Source organism: Histoplasma capsulatum, genomic scaffold (genome assembly GCF_000149585.1).
Source record: "Histoplasma capsulatum NAm1 scaffold_2 genomic scaffold, whole genome shotgun sequence".
In the NCBI taxonomy this organism is placed as follows: domain Eukaryota; kingdom Fungi; phylum Ascomycota; class Eurotiomycetes; order Onygenales; family Ajellomycetaceae; genus Histoplasma; species Histoplasma mississippiense.
The window spans coordinates 3,148,527-3,158,604 of NW_001813981.1; the positions used below are offsets into that span (position 1 = coordinate 3,148,527).

Here is a 10,078-nt window from a genome sequence, read left to right on the forward strand (position 1 = left end):
AATTCAACGGGACATACTGAACACTAAGCGCGGATGAAACCCCCACAGAAAAAAATATTTGAATCCTTGTTAGACAAGTTAGCGATATTGGAAAGCAAGTGACAGTCGAAGAGATCTCAACCATATATATCTGATCCCAACCAACGCATAACTGCCTCCTGCTATGATAAGCACAACACCGGCAACGGATAACCCTGGAGTTATTCTCGCGCGGAGAGGAAGGAGGTTAGGGTCTGGCTCAAAACCAACTTAGCATTAGCGTAGTCCTTGCATACTTGAACTGGAATGATTCACCGTTAAGAAAGGAAAGATCTGTGGGAAGAGGACGTTCGAATCTATTCGCTGTGGATCATTCGTCTCCAGCCTACCATTTCCTAGGATTGCGACCGATTATGAGTTCCTCATCTGCGTGAATGTCGATCTCTGCTTGCAAAACATGGCCTTGGTTAGATTAGGTGGAGGAATTGTCTGTCACTTATGGTACTATCATGAGAAGTCGTTTGGGGATAGTGAGGACTTCAAACGTACGGCCGGCAGGATGCCCATCATTCCACACATGTAGATATCCAACCAGAGAGGTCGAGTCGGGAGAGGACGGAGATCTACCCGGCGCGATAGATGGAGTCATTATTGCTGATAGGGGCTGGGAAGCTGGAGTGTGATTGACACCCGCGTTCGAACGTTCACACTGGGGAAACGATACGGGGCAGAGTGACTGATATAAGAAAATATCAAGTTATGATAGAAATAGAAAAGGGGCAGGTGTTTGAAACGAATAGCTAGAATAATATGCCTTCCATTCTGTAAAAATAAAATGACAAATGCACGCTTTGGAGGTGTGACCATCATTTTCTAACACAGGATAGAGTTATTGAAGACCAGGAGAGAAAGGAGGGCAGGATCACTGTCATGAGAGCGTGCTAGGGAATGAATGCTATCTCGCACTTCACCACCGCGAGATATTCCCACCAAGCCCTTCCTTGGTCTTGTGTTTTATTTCATATTTGAAATCCACACAACCTTGGTGGTATGGCGCCTTGCACCTTTGTCTTTGTTGGTGTCAACCCGTTTTAGATCCATCTGCGAGCTTAAACTTTTTGGACCTTCATATATAGTTAACTATATATAAATAGACAAGCTTTCTCGTTCGATGGTTACTTGCTACTTTAATTTCATCACGGAGCACTCCCATATAGGACAAAAGGGGGTACGATTTCAGAATATGGCACTCAGACTATTCTGAAATGACTCCTTGAATAGCATCCAACTCCAAAAAGGTATTCTACCTCTGGGCGAGGAACAGAATCTATGACACACTCTCCTCCCCCCAAAATAGAGCTGGCTGGAGGGGTAGCGAAGTAAACAGACCCCATAAACCGCTTGCATCGTCAAAGGACTTTGTCTAGCCAGTAGCAAAGCGGGGCTGTATGCATAGTACAGTCCACCCGCCGCTGCTTGATCAGAGGGACGATGCCAGCAGGGGACATACATGCTGGTTATAGTGGATGATGATGATGATGATGATGATGATGATGTTCTTTCTCAGTCCAACTCTACCGGCAAAAATAAGACTTGACCTCTGTGTGTGTGGTTGATGGTATCGTTAAAAGGATTCATGAAGCTTCTATTTTATGTGTCGCTCACGTATCTGTCCCTGGTGACTATTTGGTGGATCTTGAAGGGTGATCTGCTTCGTATGCGGGCAAATTCGCTCTGTGACATCTGGTATGGGCTGATATATTCATGATCAACACGAAGCATGGTTCCTTTGCAAAAGAGAGTAGGTTTCATGGGACAGAAGCCTTATTTGTCAGGATTAGATATTTGAATCATTGGTCCGTGTTATATATCATGCAAACTCTCCGGTATAGTCATCTGGAAGAGGATGGAAGGCTGACATGAAGTTCCGCTAGACAATGGCGTTGGAGATAGTTCCTATAATCCTTCCAGATAATCTACTAGATACCATGAAAGAGTGTAAATAGTAGCTCCCATAGCAGGGATCACTGGCTATGTTACGGACCGGGAGGTGGTATTAAAATAAATCTACAAACTTTACAACCCGCCGCCGGCTTGCATTCTTCGAATCCGTTCCTCCGCAGCCCTCGCCCGCCGCTCCCGCTCAAGCCTCGTCCGCATCTCCGGCGTCATCCCTCTCATCTCCTCCTCCCGCTTCTCTGCACCGGTCTTCTCCAGCAGGCGTTGCCCGCCCGCCTTCTTTCGATTTCCCAGAGCCCTTTCAGCATCCTCTCGTTTCAAACGCTCTGCCTCAGCTTTTCGCCTGCTAGCCTCTGCATCTGCAGCCGCCTGCCTCTCGCGCTCTGTTCTGTTCTCCGCTTCTGTCTTGGATAGCGGGGGTGGGACGTGGGCGGCGTCCCAGTCCCATTTCGATTCGCCAAGCTCGTGGCGGGCGACGCGGAAGGTGTCGCGTGTGGGCCTGTCGCCCGCTAGGTCGAAGGGTGGTTTGCCCTCTCCGTTTAAGAGGGTGGGGTCTGAGTTGCATTTTGTGAGGAGGGCAAGGACGGTTGCGGGAGAGTTGGAGCTTGCGGCGAGATGAAGAGGTGTTGGCGAGTGGTGCATTTGCTGGGAAGAGGATTGGTGAAATGTGAAGGATGGAGGGATGGAGTTGTTTGTGATATAGGATATTAGCGCGGGGACTTTTGAACGGCGGATTAGAGCTTGGATTTGGGAAGAGTGTAATATCATTGTCTCATCCTCTTGGGATAGTTTTTGCTGTTGCTGTTGTAACTGCTGTGAAGATGGTTTGGATAATTTGGATGATTTGGACATTGTTTCACTCGGCTTTTTGGCCTCTAGTGCAAGCGCCGCTTCATCAATGTGACTAACTTTTACACGAGTAAGTTCGGTGAATGCTCTCATAAGTTCTCCCTGCGTGGCTCGCCGGGTTGTGAACGGGAATCCGCGAAGTCTGGAATCCGAAGACCTGAGCACCTGTCCATCGTACGGCCCAAATAAAATTCTCCGATTCATGTTTCCCGTCGCCCTTACGAAGAGCAGTTGTGCTTGGTCGATCATTTCCTTCCAGCTTCCCAGCAACTGTCTGATTTCAGCTTGCAATGCAGCCTCGTTGTATCTTCGGATCGACGCACCTGCGGAATGTGCAGCTCCATGTGCCGCATCAGCTGCGGATTGGGAGCCACCCTGTTTCCGCCTTGTTGTGTATCGATGAAATGTTTTATGAGCGAGTACCCTTGCCTGCCGCTCCTCAATTCCACCGGGTTTCTTTATTGTCTCTGGCGCTAAGGCCACTATCATTGCCGCAAAATGCCCGCCGCCAATCATACACAGGAACACGTAGGGACTGGGCTGTTGGAGTTTGTTGGTTGTATCACTGGTATGGGAAGTTTTGTTTGGCTGATACAGCGATGCCTTGTATTGCTTATTCCTCAGAGATTCTAATAAATGGTCGGTTTCTTCTTGCTCTGTGTTGGTGAAAAGGGCTCGATATATACCCAAGGACGTTGCCTGGGGGAGCAAAGAGCTTGAAAACCATAGCAACGGATGCTTCCCAGGGTTTCTTGTTTGTTTCGCTATTATCTCCTCCGCTTCTGCCGTAGATGATATTTTGGCCTGTTTCTTAAGGAGCGCCGTAAGCGTTGTATCAGGTGGTTTTTGTCTTTCTTCTACCTCCTCTTCTTCGTCCGATGACGACTCAGACCCGGATATCGATTCATCCAACTCTCCAATCGCCTTATTGAATTCGACCTCATTTAACACTGGCGTTCCTCGCAATCGCGATTTCAAGTTGTATCTGTGGTGGTCTGACTTTACATGGTCCCTCTGTTCATGGACGTCCTGGAAGGATACATCGCACAATGAACATGTCGTAACGCCCGTCGCTCCATCTGACCGCTCCGTTTGGTCTAGCGTTTTATGGCGGTCGTCTAAATTTGGAGGAACGGGAGATTGCGCGCCAGTAGCCTTTAGTGATAGGGAAGCAATAAGCTGTGCTGGGAGATCGAATACTGCGCATAAACGCCCAAGGTGCATTCTGTTAGCTTCCCCGCGACAAGACGAACTTGAGTACAAATGAGGCTATACTCACCGTATAAAGGTCGCTTCAGAAGCTCTTGTCCCGTATGGACATCCAGGGCCATGGCGACAGTGCCCTCCTTCTTCTGTTGGTTGAAAATTTAAATATATACTGGTACCAGACTGACACTCTCCTTTTGCATTGGGAGGTTTTTATGATAGATGTTCTTCACAAGAGAAAGTGCAAGTACGCGCTAGTCTGTATGTAGTTAGTAACATCGTACTCTCTCCGACGCCAAGCAAAGCCTTCAACTTAGGTGCATCAAAAAAGAGTCAAAATGAGAACCGAACAGTCATCTTATCCTGAGCCATTGCTGGGTAGCGGGTTGGATGCAACGGAGTGCCAATGGCAACAGGGAACCCCTTGTTTTTTACGGAGTACCGTGCTATGTATTCATGTTTCAGGGCACCAGGCACCGCCAGTAGAAAAATGAATGCTCGGGTTGTAGCGGACGTAGCGGACTTTTGTATGACCGGCCTGAATTCCCACCTTGGACGAGTGTGGGCGTACAGTTGAACGTGGTTAATAAAAAGTTGAACATGGTTGATTTTTCGGGCTGGAATAACCTTCGGCGTGGTTTTGACCATAAACCATGTCAACCCCCCATTAACATATCTCACACATTGTGATTTTATCATATTTCTCAGAGCTCTATTTCTCAGCTAACCTGGATTCTAACTCTAGATTGCTAATTCTAACTCATAACTGTTTTTCAGATGTTGAAGTAGAACTAAATAAGAGCTGATTAGTAATATACAGTGAGGGCGTGTAAAAGATATTTAGTGGGTGTAGATTTTAGTGAGGAAGTGAGGACTGAACATGGTTTATTTTTCAGATTCACTTTTTTTAAACCATGTTCAACTGTAACCGGGACGAGTGTCACTGTGGTTAGCAATGCGCACGATGACAAATCGATACTCCCCAGGCTGCACTTTGATGCGTGGATCTTGCTGCACGAAACACGAGGTGACCGGGTTACATCAACTTGAACACACACTGACGCGCGACGACCTGTGCACCTGGAAGCACCAATATTGACCTGATAACATAGCTACAGCTCATCTCTCCACTTGCCCATAGCTGGATCCTGAAATCTCTGCATGTTGTCGAAGCAGCTCGGAGAAAATAGAAATAGAACGATGACAGACACTATAGTCCCCTTGCAGTCTAGTTGTGCTGTTGGCAGGGTGCTTTAGTAAGCCGGCGTTTTCCATGGGTCCAAGCTCTCCCGCGGTTCTTGGTGCCGTTTTAAATTGGTTATCATCCCCAGCAGGAAGACACAAATTCCACGACAGCTCGCTATTTGTGTCCCTCTCACCACCTCTCCGGGTGTCATAGCACCCGCTGCTGCTGGCACTGCTGATACTGCTGGCTCATTGGCCCGAATATGGCTCTGAATGGAATCCCTCAAGTGGTCTTATCCGCTTCACGATCTTCCAATGTCAGCTCCTCATTGCCTTCAGCTCTCGGCCGCCGGCAAGCTTTCTGCGGCGATAGTGAAGGATGGGGTCCGATAAGCGGCACGAGGTTCGACTTCACACCTTGTTTTCTAGATGTCTGGGTATCTCTGGTGGCCGTTTGGGGTCTGGTTATGGGCGCTGGTGCTATCTGGTTCTTATTTACAAAGAGGACCGCTCAGCCCGTACAGAAGAATTGGCATTTCTACGCGAAGTTGGTAAGCTGTTCCGTGACCTCCTCCTCAAGATGTTCTCTTTCTTTCTTTTTTTTGGGATCTAATACGGTTATAGGCTGTCATATGGGCTCTCATCTTGGTGACCATGCTCCAAGCTTCGCTTCAGGTGGAGACTTCCCCCAAGATATGGCTTGGAGACTTTAGGTTCTGGACAAATATCCTTATTTTCGCATCTTTGGGCGTTATATATGCTGTGCAGTACTATGAGCATTGGAGGAGTCGACAACCGAACGGGGTTGTTTTATTCTACTGGCTATTTTTAATGATCGTCTACGCCGTCAAACTCCGATCCCTCGTTTCCCAGCAATTATACCGACATCAATTGCCTTATTTTATCACCTTCGCCGTCGGCCTTGGCCTTGTCATAACCGAGTTTGTGTTGGAATATTTTATCGAGAAGCAACAAAGCGCATATGATGCGCTGGGAGACGAGGACGAGTGCCCCTACGAATATGCTGATATCTTTTCCGTTTTGACTTTCTCTTGGATGACGCCTTTGATGAAGTTTGGCTACAACAATTTTCTCACCCAAGATGATCTGTGGAATCTGCGTCGCAGAGATACCACATGTGTCACCGGTAGCGAATTGGAGAAAGCGTGGGCTCATGAGCTGAAAAAGAAAAAACCGTCGCTCTGGTTTGCCTTATTCAGAGCGTTTAGCGCACCATATTTCCGGGGGGCTGTGATCAAATGTGGGAGTGACATTTTGGCTTTTATCCAGCGTCAGCTTTTACGGCTCCTTATCACATTTATTGATTCATTTCGGTCTGACACCCCGCAACCAGTTGCTCGGGGTGTTGCAATTGCTCTCGCCATGTTCCTTGTTTCAGTAAGCCAGACGGCTTGCCTTCATCAGTATTTCCAGAGAGCCTTTGAAACTGGAATGCGTGTTAAGTCTTCTCTGACCTCCATGATTTACACAAAGTCCCTGAAACTTTCGAATGAGGGCCGCGCTTCAAAAACCACTGGTGATATCGTCAACCATATGGCCGTTGACCAGCAACGACTTTCTAACCTGACTCAGTTTGGAATGCAACTGTGGTCTGCGCCGTTTCAAATTACCCTCTGTATGATATCTCTCTACCAGCTTCTTGGGTTGAGTATGCTTGCGGGTGTTGGAGTAATGATATTGATGGTTCCACTGAATGGGCTGGTTGCAAGGATAATGAAAAACCTTCAAGTCAAGCAAATGAAAAATAAGGACCAGCGAACCAGGTTAATGACCGAAATTCTGAACAACATGAAAACTATCAAGCTTTATGCTTGGAATACCGCCTTTATGAACAAGCTAAACCACGTTCGCAATGACCTGGAGTTAAATACACTCAGAAAAATTGGCGCCACACAGTCCGTTGCGAACTTTACCTGGTCATCGACACCATTCCTAGTCTCTTGCTCCACTTTCGCCGTTTTTGTTTTGACGAATGAAAAACCTTTGACGACAGAGATTGTTTTTCCGGCATTAACCCTTTTCAATCTACTAACGTTTCCTCTGTCTATTCTCCCCATGGTCATCACGTCCATCATCGAGGCTTCAGTTGCAGTGTCTCGCCTTACGACATACTTCACGGGGGAAGAATTGCAGGAAAATGCGGTTACATTTGAGGACGCTGTTTCTCACACTGGAGATGAGTCCGTACGAATCCGGGATGCATCCTTTACATGGAACAAACATGAAGGTCGAAACGCCCTGGAGAATATTGAGTTCAGCGCCAGGAAAGGAGAGCTGAGTTGTATAGTCGGTCGTGTAGGTGCTGGAAAGTCATCTTTCCTACAAGCAATGTTAGGAGATCTCTGGAAGATCAATGGAGAAGTGATTGTCCGAGGTCGCATTGCGTATGTCGCACAACAAACTTGGGTTATGAACGCTAGTGTCAGGGAAAATATTGTCTTTGGTCATCGCTGGGATCCCCATTTCTACGAGGTTACTGTAGAAGCATGCGCCTTGCTCGATGACTTCAAGATTCTTCCAGATGGCGACCAGACTGAGGTTGGTGAACGGGGCATTTCTCTCTCTGGCGGCCAAAAAGCCCGTCTAACGTTGGCAAGGGCTGTGTATGCCCGTGCGGACATATACCTTTTGGATGATTGCCTATCCGCTGTGGATCAACATGTAGGGAGGCATATTATTAACCGAGTCCTGGGTCGGAATGGCGTTCTGGCTGGCAAAACAAAGATCCTCGCAACTAATGCTATAGCTGTGCTGAAAGAAGCGAACTTTATCGCGTTATTGCGGAATGGGACTATCATTGAGAAGGGAACATACGAGCAGCTCCTAGCCATGAAAGGGGAGGACTGCGAATATTATTCGCACCACTACAACTGAAGATGATTCCGGTTCAAACGATAGCTCTAGGGAAGACGAAAGCGTGAAAAGCCCTGAGACATTAGCAATCGCTGACAATGAGGATGAATCTGATCTCTCAGAAATAGAAGAAGCCCAGGAGCGATTGGGACCTCTTGCGCCTGCGCAGAATGGACGTGCCATGCGGCGGGAGAGCACTGTAACTCTAGGACGCGCAAGCACGGCGAGCTGGCAAGGCCCACGCAAAGTCACGGATGAGGAAGGCGCTCTCAAATCTAAGCAGACGAAGGAAACTTCCGAGCAAGGAAAAGTTAAATGGAGTGTCTACGGCGAGTATGCGAAGACGAGCAACCTCTACGCTGTGGCGAGTTATTTAACGGCACTTCTATTGGCACAAACGGCGCAGGTTGCTGGCAGCTTCTGGCTAGAGAGGTGGTCAGATGTAAATAAAAAATCAGGAAGGAATCCGCAGGTTGGGAAATTTATCGGCATTTATTTTGCCTTTGGATTTGGGTCTTCTGCTCTTGTTGTCCTGCAGACTTTGATTCTTTGGATATTTTGCTCCATTGAGGTATGTTTATCGGCGATTTATGCGTTTATACTGGTATATGGGATGTTTCACTAACGGCATTATCAAGGCATCCCGTAAATTACACGAGAGAATGGCATATGCTATATTCAGGTCTCCTATGAACTTTTTTGAAACCACACCTTCTGGCAGAATTCTTAATCGCTTCTCGAGGTTTGTCTTTTTCCTCGTTGCTGGTCAATTCAGCTTTGTTTCGTTGCTAACGCTACTCAATTTAGCGATATATATCGAGTTGATGAAGTTCTCTCCCGCACATTCAATATGGTAGGATTTCCCCCCTAACAATTTTTGCTTGTTAAGTACTCAATACTAAGATGGAAAAACTAGCTATTCGTCAATGCTGCCAGAGCAGGATTTACAATGGTCGTCATTAGCGTTTCCACTCCACTCTTCCTTGTTATGATTCTTCCTTTGGGAGCAGTTTATTTTGGATTCCAAAAGTATTATTTGAGAACTTCACGCGAACTTAAAAGATTAGATAGTGTCAGCAAGAGCCCCATCTACGCTCACTTCCAGGAAACCCTCGGCGGCATCTCTACGATTCGCGCATATAGGCAGCAGGAAAGATTCTCAAAGGAGAATGAGTATCGGATGGACGCTAACCTTCGAGCATACTACCCTTCCATTAGTGCGAACAGGTGGCTCGCTGTGCGTCTAGAATTCATTGGCTCTGTGATTATCCTTGCAGCAGCCTCATTCCCGATTCTGTCTGTGGCAACTGGAGTCAAATTGTCTGCTGGAATGGTCGGCCTTTCGATGTCGTACGCGCTCCAGATCACCCAGTCCCTAAATTGGATTGTGCGACAAACGGTCGAAGTGGAAACGAACATCGTATCGGTCGAGAGAGTGCTCGAGTATGCAAACCTACCCAGCGAAGCGCCTGATGTCATTTTTAAGAAGCGGCCGCAGATTGGGTGGCCGTCCCAGGGTGGTGTACAGTTCAAAGATTACAGTACCCGATACCGGGAGGGCCTAGATCTAGTCTTGAAGAATATAAATCTTCAAATTCAGCCTCACGAAAAAATCGGTGTCGTTGGTCGGACAGGTGCAGGTAAAAGCTCATTGACTTTGTCGTTGTTCCGCATCATTGAAGGGACATCAGGCAGTATCAGGTGAGTCTCTTCGTTGGGAGGGTGGTCAAATTTCTGGGACCTTTGTTTGCTGAATTCCCCTGTGACAGTGTCGACGGATTGGACATCAGTTCTATTGGCCTATTCGATTTGCGGGGTCGCTTGGCAATCATTCCCCAAGATGCGGCCATGTTCGAAGGAACCGTTCGAGACAACCTCGACCCGCGCCACGCCCATGATGACACCGAACTCTGGAGTGTTCTCGGTGAGTCTTCTCTCAGCTTTGGATGCCCAACCTTTAGTTCCACGCTGACCACCACTGTCAATCACGACATGCACGGTTAAAGGACCACATTTCCAGTTTACC

At 47.5% G+C, this 10,078-nt stretch overlaps 3 protein-coding genes across 3 annotated transcripts in view; 2 read left to right on the top strand and 1 right to left on the bottom strand.

The window, feature by feature from the left end:
• Window positions 1–2,055: 2,055 nt before the first annotated feature.
• Window positions 2,056–4,011, bottom strand: HCAG_02983 (conserved hypothetical protein; the record flags this gene model as incomplete). Its single annotated transcript, XM_001542762.1, has 1 exon — window positions 2,056–4,011. One exon carries the CDS (start codon window positions 4,009–4,011, stop codon window positions 2,056–2,058), a length of 1,956 nt encoding a protein of 651 aa, XP_001542812.1.
• A 1,430-nt stretch (window positions 4,012–5,441) lies between these two features.
• HCAG_02984 (metal resistance protein YCF1) lies at window positions 5,442–8,073 on the top strand (the record flags this gene model as incomplete). The annotated part of the gene is made up of 2 exons (XM_001542763.1): window positions 5,442–5,729; window positions 5,803–8,073. The coding sequence occupies 2 exons, from the start codon at window positions 5,442–5,444 to the stop codon at window positions 8,071–8,073; spliced, it is 2,559 nt and encodes an 852-aa protein (XP_001542813.1).
• An 829-nt stretch (window positions 8,074–8,902) lies between these two features.
• The window catches only part of HCAG_02985 (metal resistance protein YCF1), a gene marked incomplete at both ends in the record, with an annotated part of 1,872 nt that continues 696 nt past the window's right edge, over window positions 8,903–10,078 (top strand). The window contains 3 exons of the mRNA XM_001542764.1: window positions 8,903–8,905; window positions 8,969–9,753; window positions 9,822–9,976. Of these exons, the coding sequence (XP_001542814.1) occupies window positions 8,903–8,905; window positions 8,969–9,753; window positions 9,822–9,976 (943 nt within the window). The remainder of the gene's footprint in view (window positions 8,906–8,968; window positions 9,754–9,821; window positions 9,977–10,078) is intronic.